At 40.4% G+C, this 25,187-nt stretch overlaps 1 protein-coding gene across 3 annotated transcripts in view; it reads right to left on the reverse strand.

Annotated features, from left to right (window-relative positions):
- Window positions 1-2,941: 2,941 nt before the first annotated feature.
- DPY19L1 (dpy-19 like C-mannosyltransferase 1) overlaps window positions 2,942-25,187 on the reverse strand; it is a 212,274-nt gene continuing 190,028 nt past the window's right edge. For all 3 annotated transcript variants that reach the window (XM_063452080.1, XM_063452078.1, XM_063452079.1), the window contains exons 22-23: window positions 23,114-23,239; window positions 2,942-4,577 (exon numbers count right to left, since the gene is read on the reverse strand). In XM_063452080.1, the coding sequence (XP_063308150.1) occupies window positions 4,421-4,577; window positions 23,114-23,239 (283 nt within the window). In that variant the 3' untranslated portion in view covers window positions 2,942-4,420. The remainder of the gene's footprint in view (window positions 4,578-23,113; window positions 23,240-25,187) is intronic.

Genomic DNA, 25,187 nt, shown 5'->3' on the forward strand with positions numbered 1-25,187 from the left:
TACTGTGCAACCGTAGAGCTACCTATTATTTACCTGCCTTTCATTATTGTGCCGTTAAGTACGACGTTATACTATGATGTTATTAGAGGCTGTGCTTGCTGGGGCCGATTTAGGCTGTTGGTGTTTGACACTGCAGGGTTCGGAGTTATATTGACATGCTTAAATAGGAACATGTTTTGCTTTGTGCTACCATCGAACAGCCAACTTATCGTCCAACCGTAGAGATACCTATTATTTACCTGCCTTTCATTATTATGCCGTTCAGCACGATGTTTTACTATGATGCTATCTTGCTACATTATCTTTGTCGCACATATATGCCTTTCTGATGTACACACCACTGCAGCTACTATTATTTACCGGTCTTTCATTATTATGCCGTTAAGTACAATGTTATACTATGATATTATCTTTGTCGCACATATATGCCTTTCTGATGTACACACCAGTGCAGCTACTATTATTTACCTGCCTTTCATTATTATGCCGTTAAGTACAATGTTATACTATGATGTTATCTTGCTACATTATCTTTGTCGTACATATATGCCTTTCACGCTTAATAAAAAACCTTGGAATGAAAAAAAAAAAATAGTGGGAGATGGTACCCAGACCACTCCAATGGGCAGAAGTGGTCTGGGTGCCTGGAGTGTCCCTTTAAATCACCTTTGTTTTGGTTTATGTAGCTCTAGCCATCCCTTCCCAGGCTGTGACTCACACAGTTTGCATGAAAAAAATAAAAATAAAGCTTCATTTTAAATCAGATATTAACTTGCTTTAGATGTATTTATCTCTTGCACTATAAATTAAACTTTAATCACATGCAGTAGGCACCCACACAGCCTAGAAGGCTATTATAACATATCAGGTTATAATATGCTCTAAATTAAACAAATGTGCAATAAAGGAAGTGTGAACATATGTAACCTGCTACTGACATGCTGTCAGCCATTTTGCTGTTTATCCATAATCTTAAAGTATAATCAAAAGAAGAATATTTCTACAGATTCATTTATGGATGTCTGGACTGTTTTTTGGATTGTAAAAGGAAAAGTTATTTTGAAAACGTGTCCTGTCAGATGTTGCCAGGGGAGGGGGGGGGGGGGGGGGGAAGGTGAACTGTGTACTTAAGTTGTGAAAGAGGAAGTCAGGCTTATATGTGTTAACTTTTATCATAGACAAGCGATATTTTAGGGAAGTAAGACGCATGACAGTGGTCAAGTCATCTGTTAGAAAGATCATGGGATGCTTAAACTTGTGAACCTTAAATTTGTCAGTTATGCTAGAATTTAGCCAATAGGAAATAAGACCATATTTGGAGTTCTGATTCAAGCTAAACGAAAGGCCGGTTCCGGGTCATATGTATAAAATATGAGGAATTGTAATATGATGTTAGATTGCTTCTTGCCAATCTCCATGAGATATCTCTGTGTATTGTAATGGTCAATTAAAACGCTTTTATTGAACCTGGTAATATTTATTTTCTACTTCCACAGAAGTTTAAACATTAGATGTCTCTTTACAGGAAGCGTTTAGGATGACCGTGCAAGTCATTTGCTGGTAGGTGTGATTAATGCTGTATAAACAAAGTGATTTCACTCCTAACTGGCAGAGAATTTAACAGTGAGGCAGTTATTTTGAGGAGCTTTTATCTCTGTAGTCACCGTTTAAGGAGTAAAACTCGTGTGTGTTTTGTTCGGAATTTCAGATTGGATAGAGTATTTCTCTTTTTCTCAGCAATACCTGTGTACTATTCACCTCATCAAAAATAAATAAAACAAAACACAGATTCAATTATCCTGATTTTTTTTTTTGTATTTGTGTTTTATTTATTTTTTTTACAATTCTTATAGGGAGCCAGGGTGAGTTTTTGGAAGTTAAAGTTACTGTATAAGGTTCAATGTTATTCTTTTAATGTATGATTTATCCAGAGATCAACGGGTTATCCATTATGGAGAAAAGGGACATTAGAGGGAGGACAAGCATTTTCAACACACTCCAAGTCTCTCTTTTTACTCATGATCACCCTGAGTGAGCTAGCAGACTTGAAGTGCAGATACACAAATAGCAGCATCTACGAGCTTGCAACACGCTGTGAAATAAATAATAGTCAAGAATAAACAATAATAAATAAATAAATCAGCCAAGAAATGCTGGATAAATGGCTAGTCCAAAAGCAGTCAGAATCATAAATCACAAGCTATACATATACAGCTATCTCAAAATAATGACATGACTTGACATTCACTTGCCTTTCAAGAGACAGTTTTCGGTCACTGTTCTGGAATGGGAAAATATACATTTTAAATATAAGTTAGATTAAATGAAATACACCAGTTATTGAAAATATGCAGCAAGCAATATATTTCTTTGAAAGCTTATGAAAAATGTTTAATATAGATTCATTTTGATATTTTAGATATGAGTACAACTTTCAAACATAAAAATGTAATGGTGTACAATTATATTTATGCATATGCAACGCAAGCGCTTAAACATTTCAGAAAAGTTGTACACTCTCAACAATCAGGATACTTTACTGGCCAAAATAACAAAACTAATATGTTCACTTTTAACAAAGGAGGGTAAGTCCCCCAAATGGACATTCATTTGAAGTCCTGCTTGGTAACTAAGACATTGATCAGATTTTGTGTCATGTATACATTATTTGCACTGCAATTCTGTTTGAAAAAGGAAAACACCTACTTGCCAGCTACTATTTTACTAAATTGTTGAAATGTGGAGTTGCATAAGCAACAGAAAACTAAAAGTGCAAAAAACAAATAAAATGTTATCACATAATAAAGAGTGACTCAAGAGATATTTTAATCTAAAATATTTAATATTAATACCTGACAAAAACAATTTTTTTAAACTATAAATAACTAAAACGACAAACTGATATAGTAAATATGTTCATATATGCAAATTACTAATTTTAGAACATACAACAGGAAAATGCAATAAAAGACAACAGTAAATATTGCTTTCAAAAAAAAAAAAAAAAAAATCATAAATATTTCTGATCTTACATTCCCAAGGCCAAAACTAGTGATTCCAGGAAGGAAGGAAAACATTATTTGCATATACTTCAGGCAAACTATAAACATTTAAATTGCTCATATTGGAGCAACAATATATATACTGTATGTTAAACACAAAATATACAATGCAAAGAAAAAAATAGCCAATGTGAAAAGCAAATCCATTTCCCTTGCATCATGTTTCATATTCAAAGTCCTAAAAATTAGAAATATAGATAACTGGAGTGAATACACAAAGTAGGGACATAAGAAACAGGTTTGGCTCTATAACTGATATGCTACATTAGATAATAATGGATTAATGGTGCCAAATTGAATAGCTAGTTGGTACTACAAAAATATAAAAATAAACATACCACTACAACAATAGAACAATTTTGAATTTGCCTCCTTGGCATATAGGGGTGGACTCAAATGATACTACATTAGCTCAGAAGCTTTCCAAAGGTTTAAAATACATTCATTATAGTAAAGTCCAATGGGCTTCACACAACTATTGCCCTAATCATGTCTCAAGTAAAGAAGGATATGCTGGTTTTTATTTATCTTTCAAAACACTGTCACTGGGGAATATTGAGTTAACACATTGTTGGTTAATGTGCAGTATTGGTTAATTAATGTAAAATAAGTGGAATAGCAGCAAAACAAATATTCTACTTGAGTAATTCTGCAGTACCTAAAAATGTGTTGCACCTTAAACACTGGTTGTAATAGTTCATAGGATGTTTTATATTAAATGAAAGCTAAAACATTTAAAAACATTAATTTCTGAGAGCAAATAAGAATAATAAAAACACAGACAATTAACATATGGTTGCTTTCTAAAAAAAATAAAATAAAATAAAAATAAAAAGTAATTCAAAATCATTTTAACTTGTGAGGTTGTTGAATTTGCAAGGTCACTGAACTTCACAAAAATACTAGGAATAATGCCTCGGAGTAAAGTTTGCTACATAACCATCCTAATGTGTTTAAATCCAAAACACAAATAATACAAATTTGGATTTTAATACCACTTCCATTAGATAAATATATACACACTTTTGTTCTCTTTGGTACTAAATTCAAACGCATATCACTTTTATAATAGAAAATTCTGCCAATAACAATAAGCTTAAGGCAGTATGTTTTAAAAAAAAAAAAAAAAAAAAAAAAAAAAAACTGTAGCTGGCTTTATGATATAGAATGCTTTTAATTACTTTCAAATAATATTGTTAGCAATAAAGAATTGCATAGTTTTTTATATCTTAGAAAATTTCCTATTTAAAATATCTGGAGAAGAAATAACTGTGATAAAATCAAATTATCTTATTTTTCTGAAAATGTAGAATTTATTTTAAGATATTTGATAACAATTTTTCTTTATTCAAAGGTTTTCAGTCTTCGGAAAGTTTTAAAACTTTGTAAACATTGTTCTGAAATGAGGTGTGAAACTGTGGTAATGTTTCATGTGCCAAAATTGAACACAGGGGAGTTTTGCCAGCATTAGAAGGATCTTCAATATCCCATATCTCCGACATGCTACATCCAGGCCTGAAAAATACACAAGCAAACAAAATGACTACTTTAATTGAACTTTTACATTTACAATTAAGTGAAATGATACATGAAATAATCACACCAGGACAACGTCAGACAATAAATTTGTTTAATACTTAAAGACTGTATTAAAGACAGTTTTGAAATTATAAGAAGAAAACAGCAAGCTGATGGAAATATAAGTATGACACATTAGGTAACACTGTTTTTATCTTTACATTATATTTATACTTTCTTAAACCTCTTGAATTAGCTGAAATGCTGTATTTGATCTTTTTAATTATTTTTACAATTGGTAGGAAATTGTTTACCCATTTCTATCAGTGAAGCCTTGTTCACTTTTTTCTTTTTTTACGTGAATTTCCTTTTTTGATTTTTAGTGTTTACTAATCTATATTTACTGTTATTTATATATAAACATATAACAAAGGCTTGGCACTCACCTTTAACCCCTTAAGGACCAAACTTCTGGAATAAAATGGAATCATGACGTGTCACACACGTCATGTGTCCTTAAGGGGTTAAAGTATAAAGAGAACTTTTTTACCCAGGTGCTATTCGCATAAAGTATATAATCCAAATAATGAGGGTGCACTCCAGGGGATTTTCGTGAAAACCACGGTTACTTTTATTGCATATAAGCAAAAATACACAAGTTCCTGATTGACAATTCGAAGAGGTCAACACGTCAATCTGGACCTTGTGTATTTTTGCTTATATGCAATAACAGTAACCGTTGTTTTCATGAAAATCCGCTGGAGTCCACCCTGATTATTTGGGTTACTTGGATACTGCCCTTACTTTTACCTCTGCCCATATTGATATCTATTTTATTTTATTTTTTTAAACGGTGGTACTCTGCCATTCTGCTATGGACTTATGCCGACATGTCATTTCCAGAGTCCTAACTGTCGGAAATATGTAATTTGTGATTGTTGAGAAGATGACGGATTGTTTTTTTTTATGGTTTTGATTTTTGTACCAGGGAGTTGCAGAACTGCCTGAACCGAATCTATCTGAAATCCCAGAAACTGTACCGTCTTAGACGGAGTTAGAGATGATTTTTGGAGGTTGGTTATGAAACCCAGATTCTGGAGAAGAGCCAAAGTCATGTTTGTATGGAGACGTAGAGTCTCTTCATCTTGAGCCATAAGGAGGATATCGTCCAGGTATATGATGGATCGAATCCCTTATGAACGGAGTAGTGCCATCAACGGTTTCATTACTTTGGTAAAGCACCAAGGTGCGGAACATTGTCCAAAGGGCAGACAGGTGAACTGCCATAGTGCTTGACGCCAACTGAATTGGCAGAAGGTGCAACGCTTTGGCGTTACTGGTATCGTGAGGTATGCACCCTTGAGGCCAAAGAACCAATCTCCCTCGCAGAGAAGGTCTCATAAAAGATGGATGGATGCCTTCCATCTTAAAGTGTCTGTATTTGATGAATTTGTTCAATTCTCTTAAATGGAGGACTAGTCGGAATTCTCCTAACTTTTTCATAACGAGGAACATGTTGCTCATGAAACCTCGAGGGATTGTTCGATGGCACCCTTGGTGACTAGATCGTTGAGTTCGACTTGTAGAGTCCTGTCGTCTATATGAGACATCCTGAGTGGGGTAGGCGAGGACATTTGAACTGGGTCCTCTGTAAATTCTAGATGGAAACCGGACACGGTCTGAAGGATCCACTGATCCTGTGTGAGTCGAGAGCCCACTGTTGGGAAAAATTGATTAATCGGCCTTGTAACGGATCCTATCATCCCTGTAGAAAAGATCCTTGTAGCTTCTCCCGAAATCCCAGCTGAAGTAGAGCAGAATAGTGATTATAGCTCTCAATCCCCCAAACATGAGTTGAGACTTCATGAAGGGGTAAAACGATCTGTTTATTGATGGCTACAGCTCGGCCTTTTATGCAGGTCCTCCATCAAGGGGTACTCCCACAGGGACCTTGTGGAGGACTGAAACACAACTTACAGTAACCAATCATTTTACAGTACAATATAAAACACATCCACATAAACAGTGAAATCCCTCCTCTCTATCCTGGAGATAATTGGGTTAAGTGGCCGGAGTAAACGTAATTATCTCCAAGTAGAGAAAATATTTCCATTTTAGAAAAGTAACAAAATACATTAAAATATATAACTTATTTTACCGAACAGAACCCACACATTCGGTCTGAGCGCTCAATATAGCCGAACAGCGCTCAGATCCCACAAACAGTCCAAATGCCATAGAGCTAAAGAGTCTGTTCACCGACTGTTCGCTAGAAATATGTCCAAGCTCTATGGATTTAGCTATCTGGGGTTGGTCTCGTTCGTGTATTGAATGTACCGAACCACACGGTGTTCGTATAAAAAGAGGTGGAAGTTGAATAGTCCCTGAGGTGTTCGTGTGAAATTGTGGGCGAAAATATTTCCACGCAGTCGACGACCAAACCCCCCTGGGTGTTCGTCAGTTTAAAAAATGGCCGCCGCCACGTGTTCGTTCGAATGAACGGCGACCACCCAGACGTTCGTCAAATAGTTATGGTTAACCACAGCTTCTGGGCCGTTAATGAGCTGCACCCTTCTATTGCAGGTGGCCTGGCTGTGCGGTAGTTTGTTTGGTTCTTAAGAAGGGAATGAAATAGGGATAAATACACGAACAGCAGATGAAATAGAGGGTCCTGGCATTCACAAAACAGGGGTTTTGTCACAAGCCTGCTATAGTTACATGAGAAAAATGAGAGTCCATTTCCTGTAGGAGTGCGACCGCGGAGGGAAGCAGATCCACGTCCTCTAATATATCCACGAGAGGGAAAGAAGTGTTTGAGGTAGAAATGGGTATTGCCTGAGTTCCAGTGATCCGAAGGTCGAGGCCTGTAGCCTATGAAGGCATCTCTGCCAGCTGTCCGGCCTCTGTAGTGGCTGGCTCTCCCAGAAAATTCTGGGTCCTAAATACCTTGCGTAAGGAAGATTGCACTTTGGTAAGCATTGTAAACACAGAGCTGTGTCTACTCAGTTCTTTAATAAATTTGTCTCCAAATAGCATACCTTGTGCCTCAAGGCCAAGCTCTTTAGTGCCCAATTCGAGAAGCTCTGAATCAATTTTGTATAAGACGGCTTTGCGTCTTTCAGTTGACATGGCGAAATTGGCGTTGACTAGTAGGCATAGTGCCCTCTGTGCCCAGTCTCGCACCATATGTGCATCGAAAGTGCCACCTGACAAAGCCTCATCTGCAATACTGAATATCTGGATAAGTGGGCCCGCCATATCCATCATTTTCCATCAAGTGGCATTCAGGCCTTGTTCCAAACCTATCAGGGATACTTTCCCGTTTTATATAGGAAGGTGACAAGCAAGGGGTCAAATTCTGGGGTAATAGCCACCTTGTCTCAGATAAAAGGTCATAGGCATTCTGCTCTTAATTTAGCGCTCACTTCCTTTTCCAAAGATTCACGGAGCCACATCCTGCAGAACTTGGCAATGTGGTCTGGAGGGGTCCACTTAGCAGATCAGGGGTGTTTAATATACCTAGGGTCGAACAGGGGGCGGCCAGAGGTATCTAGTAATATATTGTCAGAAATGGGGTTAGAATCTGAAAGGGATTCATTTTGAAGTTCATGATAATCCTCGTCTGAATACCCTGCACAGTATTCGTCTACTACCTGAAGCTGCAGATTAGAAGTTGAAGCCTCTAATGGATCAAAGTTATAATTGGGATTATCTTTCCTAGTTCCTGAAAGGGACAATCTTGTTTGCCGGTGCTTTGCCTTTACAGGCGGTAGCACTATTGTCCTTCCAAGGGCGTTTGTGGGGGCCTTCGTCATGGTCTGAGACTTTGGAATCCTCAGAGGCATTGACTGGCGTGGAAAGCTGCTAAAGCTTTGGGAATTTAATCTGCAATGGCATTATACAGCCAAGGTTTGAGCTCCGCAGAGACTGCCGGTTCGGGTAAATCGGCCATAATTGAGAAAAACAGTGGGGTCACCACAATAATTTTTAAGATCATGTTTCTATATATATATATATATATATATATATATATATACAAAACATATATTAATAGGCAGTGAACTTGAGTAAAGTAACGCAAAGCGTGTATAGAAAGTGGGTTTGGCCACTAATTGAACGTGGGGGTCACCCACAGTTAACCAGTGCAAAGGGACAGTATAACTGACCAGAGTTAATAAAAGGCCATAAGGGGGTCACCCTCTGAAATGAGGCAAATAATGATATAGAATCTGTAATGAGGCAAAATAGTAATATAGTATAGAGGGGGTCACCCTCTTATGCAAGGATTTAGATCAGAATAGTTTTGCGATCTGTAACAAAACAGAGTAAAAACGTTTGTAATACTTAAATATATAATAATTTAAATTGATGGTATTAGAATAGCTGGAGTAGTATAACTTACGTGAATTAACTAACAGAGGCGCTTGAGAGCCGATGGAGATACCCAACCATCCTGACATTCCGGAATGGAGAGGGCTAAAAGCGCGCGAAAATGCCAAGAGGAGATGACCGCGGGAGGAGGGGCCAGGAATAATGATTGCGGAGGTAAAGGCGGTGATACCGCCCATAGTTGGCAGCCGGCCAGAAGCCGCGATCAGATTTCTGTCGCGGTTTTGGCCGTAAGAAGGAGGCAGTGAACCAGCGTTTCTGAAGGGATCAGAAACTAAAGTAGAGGGCTGAGCAGAGAATTACCAAAAGTAGATAAATGTCAGCGCTGTGCAATAGCCCCAAATCAGTGTTTGTGGGGAAGCTGGGTATTGAGGTAAATGTGTATGATTTCCACCTCCACAGCGGTGGTTTAGGAAATTAGGAGTATTCTGTGTAAACTTTGTATCCAACAGCAGTGGTCACAGTAACATATCTTCAAAGATACAAACCAAGCAGAGAAAGTGCAACACAGTTTATTAATATCATATAAAAATAAAACTCCAAATCCTTTAAAAAAAAACTAAAAACTCATACACAGTAAAAAAGATGGTGTTTAAATCCTACTTTCCATCTAACGATCCAAACAAGGTCCAGGACATGTAGCAGATAGGCAGTGTGCTGAAAGTATTACCACTCCGTTGGTGCAGTATAAATCCAGAAAATGTCCAAGGATCTAGCCGAAATGCTGCAAGTTCAAATGGAGGGATGACAAAGCACTTAGCTGCCAAAGGTGTCTGCCTGGAAAGATAACATATAGGGCTTCTAACTCATCCACGCGTTGCACCCGTACTCAGCGGGCTTTTTCATGATCTTGAAAAAGCCCGCTGAGTACGGGTGGAACGCGTGGATGAGTTAGAAGCTTTTGAGGGCTCTTTTGATCACTGAAAACAATCTCAGACACCTGTGATAATAAGATTGCCAGGTGAGCCCAATTTAAGGAAAAACTACTAAAGGAGGGTGTTCCACATTATTAAGCAGAGCACCATTTTCACGCAATATGGGGAAGAAAAAGGATCTCTCTGCTGCCGAAAAGAGTAAAATAGTTCAATGCCTTGGACGAGGTAAAAAACATTAGATATTTCACGAAAACTTAAGCGTGATCATCGTACTATTAAGAGATTCGTGGCTGATTCAGAGCACAGACAGGTTTTTGCAGATAAGGGCACATTGAGGAAGATTTCTGCCAGATCAATGAATCGGATCAAGAGAGCAGCTGCTAAAATACCATTACATAGCAGCAAACAGATATTTGAAGCTGCTGGTGCCTCTGGAGTCCCACAGACATCAAGGTGTAGAGTCCTCCAGAGTCTTGCAACTGTGCATAAACCTTCTATTCGGCCACCACTAACCAATGTTCACAAGCAGAAATGGCTGCATTGGACAAAAAAATACATGAAGACTAATTTTCCAACAGTCCTGGTTACTGATGAGTGTCGTGCAACCCTGGATGGTCCAGATGGATGGAGTAGTGGATGGTTGGTGGACACCCATCCTGTTCCAACAAGGCTGCGACGTCAGCAAGGCGGTGGTGAAGTCATGTTTTGGGCCGGAATCATGGGAAGAGAGCTGGTCGGCCCCTTTAGGGTCCCCAAAGGTGTAAAGATGACCTCTGCAAAGTATGTGGAGTGTCTGACTGACCATTTTCTTCCCTGGTACAGAAGGAAGAGCTATGCTTTCCGTAATAAAATCATCTTCATGCATGACAATGCACCATCTCATGCTGCAAAGAATACCTCTGCATCAATGGCTGCTATGAGGATAAAAGGAGAGAAAGTCATGGTGTGGCCTCCATCCTCCCCTAACCTCAATCATATTGAGAACCTTTGGAACATACTCAAGCAAAAGATCTATGAGGGTGGGAGGCAGTTTACATCCAAACAGCAGCTCTGGGAGGCTATTCTGACATCTTGCAAACAAATTCAAGCAGAAACTGTCCAAAAACTCACAAGTTCAATGGATGCAAGACTTGTGAAGCTGCTATCAAATAAGGGGTCCTATGTTAAAATGTAACCTGACCTGTTAAAATGTTTAAAAAGTTAAAATGTTGTTATAAGTTTGATTGAAATAGCTTTTGATTTCAGTAAATATGCTGCAAACACAGCAAATGACAATTTTCAGTTCTTTACAACCTATAAAGTGTTTTTTTTTTTTTTTTTAATTCTTTATTTTTGTGTGCATGAAAATATAACAAGTGGGCTCGTCATGCCCCAACAGCTTTGATAAGCATACAAACAAACATTCGACAGTTGGTTGGCATGTAGAATATTTTGCACATTTTTATATAGATTAGTAGTTGCTTAAACTATACTGCATAAGTATGCATAGTATGGCAGGTTAAAATATGATTCTATGCATGTTAATGTATGTTAATGTAATCAGTAGACATATTCAAGCATAGCATTTGTCTGAGTGTACTGATGGTTAATATAGACAGGGAGTATATTAGTACACAGGCTAGTAATGTTTGTCCACAGAGAGGTCATAAGAATTAAAATAGATTTGTAATTAGGAAGCAGCGTAACTTTGTCATAAGCCACATTTAGCTATACAAAATTAGACTGGCATCCTGTAGCTGCTGAAAAGTGATAGGAGCTGCTCCCACTGAGTGCAGCTCAGACCTTGAGAGAGAGTCCCTTTGGCACTTCATGCTGTGGCAGTTCTTGCTTGTCCAGCCCTCGATCTGCAGGGTGTGCGGCACGGCAGCAATGAGTCCATCATGGTCACCGGTAAGATGTGTGAGTGCTCTCCCCTTATGAGATTCCGTTGTGCGGTTCTCAGCCGGATGTGGTCGGGTTGCTGTGTTGTCGTGTAGGTCGGCATGAGTAGCAGCCTGGCCTCTTAATGGACTGGGTGGCAAGTCCAGCCTGCACGTTGCCGCAGGAGCTGGGAATCCCCGTCTGTGTGTGGGTAAGTTGGTAGCTACGTTGTGGTGAGGGTCCCCGTTGCTTTTCTGGACAGTCGCTCGGCAGTAGTGTAGCTTTGTTCTGATTGCGCCGCCATTTTAAGGTTGCCTCCCGTATCCGCCATATTGGTCGTGGGGAGCCCCCTCAGGTCCAATTCAGCGTTAGAGTGTTTTCTGTTTCTTTGCGTTTCAGGGCTTTCATATGTTGGTAGTTTGGCGGCCATCTTAGGCCCGACATGCGGTCTGCAGCACAGGCGGGAGATTCGAGGTACAGGCTTAGTAGATTGGTCATCAAGGTTGTAGACCGGGATAACCCCCCCCGGTCCATAGGGGGGGGAACTGGGCCGGTACCCTCACGGGTCCGACTTCAAGCCCCGGGCAGTAAGCGGCAGGGCAGCGGCCGTCCGTCCCGCTCGCCTCTGGAGTAGGCCTTGAGTAAGTCGGGTAGGTGTCTTCCTCCAGGGGACTGTAGCCTGTAGGGCCAGCCTCACCCTGGACCCCAGGGCTCTCTGCCCAGCGAGGGCCACCATTGCCGGCAGGTTTTGTGCCATATTTCGCTCAAATAAGCCTTTTGTTAGTGTTTGGCTGCCGGAGCTGGTCCTGCATGCGACCGGCCGGCTCGGCGGTCCGGCCCCGCCCCACCCCTATAAAGTGTTTTGAAACTTACCGTGCGTAATAATTTGGAACAGTGCATTGTAAGTTTTTTATGTTTTAAAAAAAATACTGTTATCATTAGGAGGTTTATTCAATAAAATTTGAATTGTACTCTTAATCGTTGATAACATGAGAAATATGCTGACTGTTATTTATATAAATTATTTAGGTAAATTAGAAAATATAATTTGCATAAAAATTTGGAACAGGGTGTAGAGTTGCGGATAAAAGGCATATTGCACAGCCTGTTGCTCTACATAATTCATTTTCAGCACTTTCAGAGTGTAATGGTGTTATGGAGACAGGCACAGGCACCAAGTGTAGTGGTGTTATGGAGACAGGCTAAGGCACTGAGGGTAGTGGTGTTGTGAAGACAGGCTTAGGCACTGAGTGTAGTGGTGTTGTGGAGACAGGATTGGAGACTATGGTGAGGCCTAATAGAAAGCAGTTGAGTTGGGGGATTCTATCATAAGAGGTGTGGAGCTGGACAATAGTGGTCTTGTGAGATGTCTTCCCGGAGCTACTGCTCACAGAGACCGGAGATGTATTTTTTTATATTTTTAAGCGAACAACAGGCGGATGTGTATTAGGGACTTTAACTTGTGGCTTGGTGAATTGTGTCGGGAGCAAGGATTTGGCTTCATTTACCATGGTAGCTCTGTTTGGAATGGAAATAAACTGAACTAAAAAGTATGCGTTGCATCTTTCTCAAAAGGGAATAAATGTTCTCCGTGAGCAGTTTAGAGGTTTTGCTAGGATGTATTTAAAGTAGGAGGGGGCAAAATGGTGCTAAAACATCAATCCAATTGCCCCCCAAAACAAGGACAGAAGGTGCCTGTAGCAAGTGTGTTAAAAAATGATGAGCTTAGGGTCATGTCTACAAATGCTCACAGTTTAGGGAATAAGATCCATGAACTTGTGTCAATAATAGCAACTGATAATGTAGATTTACCATAGAAATACCAGGGTACTCTTAATATAGAAAAGACAGGGAAGTCAAGAAAGGGGGAGTGGTGGCCCTGTATGTGAAGGATAGCATAAAATCTACCCTAATAAAAAATTAGTGAGGCGAACACAGAGTCCGTTTGGGTTACGTTAGAATTTGGTAATTTGTGTAGGTGTGATTTATAGGTTCCCATGACAAATAGAAGAGTTAGATAATCTACTAGTTGAGAAAATAGCTGAAATGACAATGAAGGGGGAAGTTATAAGCATGGGTGACTTTAATCTTCCTGATGTGAACTAGTAAACCAAAATAGCTGCTTGTGCTAGGAGCATACATATTCTAAACTCCCTACTGGGATTGTCTCTTGAGGAGCCAACTCATAAAGAGGCCATACTAGATTTAGTGTTAACAAATGGAGATTTGGTATCAGATGTTACTGTAGGTGAAAGTTTAGGATCCAGTGATCATCGGTCAGTGTGGTTTAATATAAGAACAGTGACTGAGTCACACCACACAAAAACAAAAGTTTTAGACTTCAGAAAAACAGACTTTTCTAAAATTAGAATATGTGTAAAGGAGTCATTATCAGACTGGAGTAATTTAAATGGAGTCCAAGAGAAATGGGATTATTTAAAAGTTGCACTGCTGAAGGCAACACAAAATTGCATTGGGCTAGTCAGTAAAAGCAAAAAAATTCAAGAAACCTCTGTGGTACTCCACAGATGTGGCCAAAATAGTGAGGGATCTGTACTTGGACCCATTCTCTTTAATATTTTTATTAGTGATATTGCAGAAGGTCTTGATGGTAAGGTGTGTCTTTTTGCTGATGATACTAAGATATGTAACAGGGTTGATGTTCCAGGAGGGATAAGCCAAATGGCAAATGATTTAGGTAAACTAGAAAAATGGTCAGAGTTGTGGCAACTGACATTTAATGTGGATAAGTGCAAGATAATGCATCTTGGACGTAAAAACCCAAGGGCAGAGTACAGAATATTTGATAGAGTCCTAACCTCAACATCTGAGGAAAGGGATTTAGGGGTGATTGTTTCTGATGACTTAAAGGCAGGCAGACAATGTAATAGAGCAGCAGGAAATGCTAGCAGAATGCTTGGTTGTATAGGGAGAGGTATTAGCAGTAGAAAGAGGGAAGTGCTCATGCCATTGTACAGAACACTGGTGAGACCTCACTTGGAGTATTGTACACTGTATTGGAGACCATGTCTCCAGAAGGAGAGAGTTCAGAGAAGGGCTACTAAACTGGTTCATGGATTGCAGGATACAAGGAGAGGTTAAAGAATCTTAACATGTATAGCTTGGAGGAAAGACGAGACAGGGGGCATATGATAGAAACATTTAAATACATAAAGGGAATCAACACAGTAAAGGAGGAGACTATGTTTAAAAGAAGAAAATCTACCACAAATTAGAAGGGCAAATGTTTAAAAATAATATCAGGAAGTATTACTTTACTTAGAGGGTAGTGGATGCATGGAATAACCTTCCAGCTGAAGTGGTAGAGGTTAACACAGTAAAGGAGTTTAAGCATGCGTGGGATAGGCATAAGGCTACCCTAACTATAAGATAAGGCCAGGGACTATTGAAAGTATTTTAAAAAGTGGTCAAACTAGATGGGCCAAATGGTTCTTATCTGCCGTCACATTCTATGTTTCGGGTGCTTACAGTGTCCCTGTCAGGATACTAGTTGATCAAGCACGCAGAATTGTGTCACACCTAGGAATAAATGTCACGTCTTACCGGGCCTAAGAATGGCCGGACTTAACGTACCACAGAATAATCAAAATACTTGCCGAGGTCAGGGACACAGAAGGAGACACAACGATGAGGGAAAAGTCGTAAGTCAAGGGTACCAGAATACAGGGAAGTCAAAACGAAGCCAAAGTCAAAAACCAGAAATAAATGCTCAGGAACACTCTTTGATAATCTACTAAGGGAAACTATGACAGTGCACTGACAAAAAGGTAATTTGGGTTTAAATAACCCCTTCTAGAGCTGTAATTGGCTTGTATGTGACTTCTGACCCCAAAACATGCGTGCACGGCCATGACGTGACGTGACGCCGCACGCACGTAAGCGCCATTGTTAATATGGGGGTATTTCTTTAATATAATAGGAACCGCAGTGGTCGGCGTCTTGATCTGCCGCGGATGAGGTGAGTGTTTAATACTTCTGTCGGTGTGACCTTTGGTTTTCAGTGCGGTCAGGCAGACAGAAGCCTGCGGCACTGTGACAGTACCCCCCACTTCAAGACCACCCACTGGGTAGGCAGGACCAGGTTTGAGAGGAAATTTGGCGTGAAAATAATAAATCTTGAGGCCAGCATGTATGTCGGAAGCCGGGACCCAAGAACGATCGGAAGACCCATACCCTCTCCAATCCACTAAAAAATTTAAGGAACCACGAGAGAACCTGGAATCAATTATGGAAAAGATTTCGTGCTCCTCCTGTCCAGAAACGATCAAAGAAGGAGGGGGAACAACAGGGACAGTATACCTATCGCAAATAAGCGGTTTGAGTAAGGAGACATGAAATGTATTAGGAATACGCAAGGAGGCTGGAAGGGCCAGAGAATAAGAAACAGGGTTAATTCTTCAAATAACACGAAATGGACCAAGATATCTGGGGGGCAAACTTCATGCTAGGATCTTTTCGTTTAATGTTGCGCGATGATAACCACACCCTCTCACCCACTTGGTAAACAGTGATGGCACCCCTATGTTTATCAGCATGAAATTTTAAACAATCAGCCAAAGTTTTGAGAGCTGAGTGATCTTTGGTCCAAGTGTCACGAAAAGAAGTAAGGTGATAATCTAAAGCAGGGATAGCTGTGCCAGAGAAAACAGCCGATAGAACAGTAGGATGACAACTGTTATTAACAAAGAATGGACTATGTCCGTAAGAGTCATGGGTAGCATTACATAGTTACATAGCTGAAAAGAGACTTGCGTCCATCAAGTTCAGCCTTCCTCACATATATGTTTTTTGCTGTTGATCCAAAAAAGGAAAAAAAACCCAGTTTGAAGCACTTCCAATTTTGCAACAAGCTAGGAAAAAAATTCCTTCTTGACCCCAGAATGGCAGTCAGATTTATCCTTGGATCAAGCAGTTATTACCCTACATTGAAAGATTATATCCTTGAATATTCTGTTTTTGCAAGTATGCATCTAGTAGCTGTTTGAACATCTGTATGGACTCTGATAAAACCACTTCTTCAGGCAGAGAATTCCACATCCTGATTGTTCTTACAGTAAAAAAACCTTTCCTTTGCCTTAGACGAAATCTTCTTTCTTCTAATCTAAACGCATGACCTCGTGTCCTATGTAAAGCCCGGTTTGTGAATAGATTTCCACACAATGGTTTGTATTGGCCTTGAATATATTTGTATAATGTTATCATATCCCCTCTCAGGCGACGTTTTTCTAAACTAAATAGGTTTAAATTTGTTAATAAATTAGCATTGTTCGTAGAAAACGCTGACCAGGGTAGTAATTCGGACCAATTATCTTGTGTGCCATTAATAAAACAACTCAAATACAATTCCAATGACTGGTTAGCCCTCTCAGCCGTGCCATTGGTTTGGGGATGATAAGAGGAAGAAAATGACAATTCAATGCCCAACTGTTTATTGAAAGCCCTCCAAAACCGAGACACAAACTGAGCACCTCGGTGAGATACAATATTATGAGGAATGCCATGCACTCTGACAATTTCTCGAAGAAAAATAAGAAACAGGTCTTGCGAGGATGACAATTTTTTGAGTAGAACAAAATAAGCCATCTTAGAAAAGCAGTCAACCATCATAAGGATGGTGGTATAGACATTAGAACTAGGAAGTTATATGATGAAATCCATGGACAAATGGGACCATGGCACACTTGGTACGGGAAGATAATCCACATGGAAGTTTATGAGGAACCTTAGAAACTGCTCAAACTAAACAGGCCTGCACATATTCCTTGACATCTTTCCTGAGAGAATCCCACCAAAATGATCTCAGGACCGCGGAAATTGATTTTTTTAATGCCTGGATGAGCAGCAGTCACGTTGTTGTGGAACACCCTCATAACATTCTTCCTTTCAACCAACGAAACAAATAATTTATCTAGAGGCTTTCTGCAAGGTGCCTGAGCCTCCATAATGGCACCAAGCAGAGGGGATGACAAGGAAAGGACAGTGGAAGCAATAATACACTCTGGTGGAACAATAGGGGATGTCTCTTGTTCTTGTACTGATTCAGTGTCAAACTGTCTAGATAAGGCATCCACTTTGTTTTTGGGACCAGGTCTGTAAGTTATAAGAAAGTTAAAGCGAGATAAGAACAAAGACCATCTAGCCTGTCTAGAAGACAGTCGTTTAGCATCACCTATATAAGCCACATTTTTGTGGTCAGTAATGATCAAAAAGATGTCGCCATTCTTTAAGCGCTAGTATAATGGCCAACAATTCTCTGTTACCAATGTCATAATTACGCTCAGCTGGAGACAACTTTCTAGAGAAGTACCCACACGAATGTAAAGGGGTATCCTGACTCTCCCTCTGAGAAAGAACAGCCCCCACCCCAGTTTTGGAAGCAGCAACCTCCAGTATGAAGGTTTTGCAAGTGTCAGGATGAACCAAAATGTCAGCTGAAGCAAATACTTTTTTAAGAAGTTCAAAAGCTTCTCTAGCTTCCTTAGCCCATTTCGTACAACTAACCCCCTTATGTGTCATATTGGTGGTGGGGGCTATCACAGAAGATAACCCTTTGATAAATCTCCTGTAATAATTAGAAAACCTAATAAACCTTTGGATGGATTTTAGTCCATTGGGCAATGGCCAATGTAGAACATCCTCTAGTTTATGAGGATCCATCTGAAAACCAGAGGCAGAAATGTTATACCCCCAAAACTGTACTTCAGTCTGGTAAAAGATGCATTTTTTAAAGTTTGCAATAAAGTTTATTTTTAAGCAAGGTTTGCAGCACTTGTTTGACATGTTTGTGGTGAGTCTGAAGGTCAGGGTAATAAATAAGAATATCATCCAGGTATACTAGGACAAATGAATAAATATAGTCTCTGAGTACATCATTAATAAAGTCCTGAAACACGGCTGGAGCATTACATAATCCAAAGGGCATGACAAGGTACTCGTAGTGCTCACTTCTAGTGTTAAATGCAGATTTCCACTCATGATTCTTCTTAATTCTTACCAAATTGTATGCACTCCTGAGGTCAAGTTTAGTAAAGACTTTAGCACCCTGGAGTCTGTTAAACAATTCGGAGATGAGGGGAATGGGATAGGCATTCTTTATGGTGATCGTGTTTAATGCCCTCTAGTCAATGCATGGACGTAATTCTCCATCTTTTTTAGATACAAAATAGAACTCTGCGCTAGCAGGCGAGGATGATTTACTTAGGGAATATTTGATGTACATATTCATTCTTCTACTCTCCTGTGGAGATAAGGCATAAACTGCCCCCTTGGGTGGCATAGCGCCGGGTAGCAGATTTATGGAGCAGTCATAAGATATGTGAGGAGGTAGAATGTCGGTCTGAATCTTACTGAATACCCTCCTTAGCCTCCTAGTATTGTATGGGAACTTAGGAGACCTGGGGCGTAGTAGTGGTTAAAGTACCGATGCCCACATCTCTCTGTACAGTCTTTACCCCATTCCAGTACTTCCCCTTTTTCCCAATCAATATGAGGATTATTCTTAATGAGCCAAGGAAATCCTAATATGATGGGACAAGAAGGAGAAGCAATTATCTGGAGTGTTATGTCTTCCTTGTGCAAAGTTCCAATAGAAATGTTAACAGGCAAGGTTTCGTCGGTAATCAAGGGTTGAGAGAGAGGTCTCCCGTCAATAGCCTCACAGGCTAGAGGTGATCTCTCCTTGATAGGTATAGAATGTTTTTTAACAAAATGTATGTCAATGAAGTTTCCTGCCACACCGGAGTCCATCAGGGCTTTGCATGAAAAGTTCTTCTTGTTACAATTGGCCGTAATATTGAGGAGAAATCTATTTTTATTATTACCAGAGGATGTATGTATCACACCTAAGACCTGTCCCCTTAAGGTTCTTAGGTGCGGAAGTTTTCCACATGTATGCGACAAGCACTCCTCATGTGTCCTTTTTCTTACCGCAGTATAGACATATATTGTCTTCCTGCCTATGACAGTCTAGTGACCCCCAACTGCATAGGTTTGGGTTCGGACTGTACATAGCCATAAGTCTGGTTCTATTTCTGGTAGTTTCTCTGGTTCTAAGTCTGTTATCAATCTGCATGACAAATGTGATAAACTAATTTTACCTTTTAGGTAAATCTTTGGCAGCAATTTCATCCAGAATTGCCTCGGATAATCATTCTTTAAATGCAGAGATTAAACTGCTATTAGTCCAGTCTACCTCAGAAGTGAAGGTGTGAACTTCTATGGCATAATCTGAGATAGACCGGTTCCCCTGTTTGATACGCATTAGGGTAGTGGAAGCGTCATCCTCCCTGCCCAATGGTTCACATGTTAATTTAAATTCCGCAAGGAATTCCTGGTAGTTATAAGCAATACTCCTACTACTCACCCATAAAGGATTGGCCCAAGCGAAGGCTTTACCTTTTAGTTGGCTCATAAGGTAACCAATCTTAGTTTTATCTGAGGGAAAAGATCACGGTGAGGCCTCAAAGTGGTACTCAATTTGATTCAGAGATCCCCGGCATTCTTGAATATTACCATCAAAATGCGGGGGAGGAGATAGGGAGATAGTAGGTGCCTACTACACCTCCACTACAGGTGGAGGTACTTTAGGCAGAGGTGACATAGTCAGAGAGACCTCAAGCTGTAGATAGATGCCTGTTCGAGTAAGAAGCGTACCGAAAGCCTGGGAAAATTGATCCACACAGTGAGCATTCTCCTCTAGCTTTCTCTCGCAAGCTGCTATGTGCTGACATAATTCTGCAGGATCTATGGCCATGTCGTAATGTCAGGATGCTAGTTGATCCAGCACGCAGAATTGTGTCACACCTATGAATAAATATAATATCTAACCGGGCCTTAGAATGGCCAGACTTAACGTACCAGAAAATAGTCCGAATGCTTGCCAAGGTCAGGGACACAGAAGGAGACACAACGATGAGGGAAAAGCTGGAAGGTCAAGGATACCAGAATACAGGGAAGTCAAAACGAAGCCAAAATAAAAAACAGAAATAAACGCTCAGGAACACTCTCTCGGATAACCTACTAAGGAAAACCATGACAGGGCACTGACCAAAAGGTAATTTGGGTTTAAGTAACCCTCCTAGAGCTGTAATTGTGACCTCTGACCCCAAAATGCGTGTGCACGTCCATGACACGACGCCACACGCACGTAAGCGCCATCTTTAATATGGGCAAGGGGTATTTATTTAATGTAATTGGAACCGCAGCAGCCTGTGTCTCTGTTAACACCGTACACGCCGGAAACCAAGATGGAAGGAGGTCGGGTGTTGATCTGCAGCGGATGAGGTGAGTGTTTGATATTTCTGTAGGCGTGACCGCTGGTTTTCAGTGCAGTCACAACGGCAGAAGCCCGCAACACCGTGACAGTCCCTTTAATCCCTTAGTGACCAGACCGTTTTAAAATTTTCTTACCGTTAAGGACCAGGATTGTTTTTACATCTATGCTGTGTTTAGCTGTAATTTTCTTCTTACTCATTTACGGTACCCACACATATTATATACCGTTTTCCCAGGGCCAGACTGGCCCACTGGGATACCAGGAAATTTCCCGGTGGGCCAGCACACTATCGAGCCAGTGCACGGCCACCTAGTGCGCACCAGCCCGCGGGGCTGCACTATACAGCCTCTGTGACCTCTGTGACATGATCACAATCACTTTATTTAGTGATCTGTCACAAAAAAAATATCACTAAAAAAACTTTGAGGCACTCAGCACACAGGTAGAGCATTGGAAGCCTGCCCAATGGTTTCTGGTGCTCTACTACACTGCCGGGCGCCACGTGGGGCAACCTGGAAGGGATTACTCCTGGGGAGCGACCAGTCGGTGGCCTGGCAGTCAGGAGAGGTATTGCAGGATGCCTTGACATCGAGGCATCGCTGCAATACCCTTAGAGCGGCTGGAAGTGATCACAATCGCTTTCAGCGCTCATAAATGCAGTCCTTAAGGACCATTTTTTATTTGCGGTCCTTAAGAGGCTAAGCAGTTCTAAGAACAATATTAAAGTGAATCTTTGGAAGGCTACTCCAGCCAAAAAACACAATTAAAGTGCCTTTGCTAGGTTTTGACCTCATATTCATGTTGTATTCAAATCTCTTTAGTGTTGCTATACAAGAAAAAAAAGTGACTTTCAACATACACCACTTTAATAATCTTCTAACCTCCTGTGGGGGCATACACTTCAACCCATATTATTATTGACAAATATATGCTAAGTATAATGATACATAGTACATCACTTATTTGTATAAGAAGGTGAACTGCCTTGAACAGTGTGGTGGTTGCTGCTTTCTATCTAAATTTAGTTTTTTTGTTGCAATGTTTAGAGGTAACACACTCCATACTTGGGTATATGTACTTTATATGGTTTAGTTAAAATGAGTTTTGTTCTAAATAACAATCATACACGTTTTGTTTCAGGAATGCCCTTCTCTGCCCTGCATGGTGGATGAACAGAGAAGGGACAGGAGAGCACAGACGGGTGTCCTGGGAGCATCTTAAATGTTAGAAAATACTGTCCAGCAGCTCCAGTCCTTAAATTTAGATTAATAAATATTGCAGTTATCAACACAGAATGAGGTAACTAAGCAATCAGCAAACAGATCACTTAAATGGAAACTCCAGTGCCAGAAAAAGGATCAGTTTTTCTGGCACTGGAGGGTCCCTCTCCCTCCCACCCCCCAATCCCCGGTTACTGAAGGGGTGAAAACCCCTTCAGTGACTTACCTGGGACAGCGGCGATGTCCCTCGCCGCTGTCTCCGCCTCCGCGACGCTCCTCCTAGTGATTACGTCGGCCGGTGGGCGAGACTAATCTCGCTCACCGGCCGAGGAGACCTAATGCGCATGCGCGGAAATGCCGCGCATGCGCATTACGTCTCCCCATAGGAAAGCATTGAAAAATCATTTCAATGCTTTCCTATGGGGTTTTGAGCGACGCTGGAGGTCCTCACACAGCATGAGGACGTCCAGCGATGCTCTAGCACAGGAAACCTGTGCTACAAACTAGGAAGTGACCTCTAGTGGCTGTCTAGTAGACAGCCACTAGAGGTGGAGTTAACCCTGCAATGTAATTATTGCAGTTTATGAAAAACTGCAATAATTACACTTGCAGGGTTAATGAGCATAAGTGGTCTGGGTGCCTGGAGTGTCCCTTTAACGTGGATATATTGACAGCACCAATGTTAAATAATTCCTAAAGCCTCCACCGTATCCAGCTCCTACAGATCTGTTTTAATCTATATACATAAATATGATTTTAATAGTGTGTATAAGGGGTATGGGGTCATACTAGGCAATCCACTGGAGTTCTGTAATTGCACAAAGGTTAAAAAACCCTTGCTCTAGTCATATAGAAAGCATTTGTTGAAACAATACCAAATGTTAAAACACTTACTTAGTCCTTCGAACACACCAAGCATCTTCTAAGATAAAATACTGGACTCCCAAGTTACTCAACATATTTTTCACTTCTTTGGCTGGTTTGCGGCTATACATTGAATATACCATTTTAGTTCGAGCTCTGAAAAATGGGAAACAAGAACATTTAAAAAATGTAAAATGTAAAAATACTATATCACTACACCCATATTTGTGAAACAAATAACCCAGGTTTCTTTGTTACACTTTGCTCTTAAAGGGGCACTGTAACTTCACCACATTGATGTTCAGTGTTTTTAATTTCTCCTTTTTTTATATTAAACGTGAGATTTAAGCAGTTCATCCCCTCTGATTGAGCAAATGAGGAAACATTAGCCTGAGCAACAATATGTGACTGTGATAATCTAGGAGGGTCAGCTCAACACTTATTGTAGTTTCCATCGCTGATATAAATTGGTATGGCTAGAAGGAAGTACCGTATATACTCGAGTAGAAGACGAGTATTTCAGCACTTTTTTTGCTGAAAAACCCCCATTCGCCTTATACTTGAGTGAATGTCTGTATTATGGCAACTTACATTGCCATAATACAGACAGGACCGCCAGGCTCATTACAAGCCCGGCGGTCCTGTTGGGGGCTGACAGCGAGCTGTAACTTATCTTTTCTGCAGCTCCTGTCAGCCCCCTTCTCTCTCCTCCGGTCAGCTCCCTCTGCAAGTCTCGCGAGAGCCGCGGGGCCAGAGCGTTGCCATGGGTTACCGTGGCAACGCTCCGCGCGGCCGCGAGACTTGCAGAGGGAGCTGACCGGAGGAGAGAGAATGGAGCTGACAGGAGCTGCTGTGAAGGTAAGTTACAGCTCGCTGCTAGCCCCCCTCTTACAGCCCATCCACTGGACCACCAGGGAGTGAGAGTCCCCCTCCCTGACCAGCTAACAAGCAGGGAGGGGGGACAAAAAAAAATATAAATAAAAATTTAAATAAAATAAAAATAATATATTAATAATAGTAAAAATAATAATAATATAAAAATAAAATATAATATATATAAAAAAATTATAATTTAATATTAAAATAATAATAATAATGCCCACCCCCCACCAAGGTTCTGCATCAGACAAACAAACACACTCTGCATCACACACACACACACTACATTCATACACACACACATACACACACTGCATTATTCATACACACATTACGCACACTGCATTTATACACACACACACACACACACACACACACACACACTACGCACACTGCATTCATACACGCACTGCATTTATACACACGCACCGCATTCATACAAACACACACACACACACTGCATTCATACAAACACACACACACTGCATTCATACAAACACACACACACTGCATTCATACAAACACACACACACTGCATTCATACAAACACACACACACTGCATTCATTATATACACACACTGTAAATAAATATTCAATTAATATAATTTTTAGGGGATATCATTTTATTTAGAAATTTACCAGTAGCTGTTGCATTTCCCACCCTAGTCTTATACTCGAGTCAATAAGTTTTCCCAGTTTTTTGGGGTAAAATTAGGGGTCTCGACTTATATTCGAGTATATATGGTATGTAATCTCTGAGTTAACCATACCTCAAGTAACGGCCAAGCTTTGGGTGGCCAGGGATACTTATTGAAACTCAAAGATAGTTTGTCACAGAATGCCAACATAGACATTACATAAACCCCTGCTGCAATAAACATGCACTGAAATCGATGGGCAAACTTGGACTGAATGACAGATTTGTCTCTGACCATGTCACTCAGAAGCTGTCAGTCCTAGGGACTTGCAAAGAACACTTTTAAAAAATTCCAATTCATTTTTCAGTGTACATTAAAAACCGTAATCAGCAAACAATAGATAGTGCTGGGTCGAGACAGGCACCCCTCCTCCCCCCCCCCCCTTTCTCTTTTCGGTATCCCCCCCCCCCACTGATGAAAAAGAAAACAATAAAAATTATCAAATAAAAAAAAAAAAAAAAAAACGTAATTAGCAGTGTGGACTGTCCCTTTAATGGAACTGATTAACAGAGATTAATATGTTTTT

This window comes from Pelobates fuscus, chromosome 4, assembly GCF_036172605.1.
Source record: "Pelobates fuscus isolate aPelFus1 chromosome 4, aPelFus1.pri, whole genome shotgun sequence".
NCBI lineage: Eukaryota > Metazoa > Chordata > Amphibia > Anura > Pelobatidae > Pelobates > Pelobates fuscus.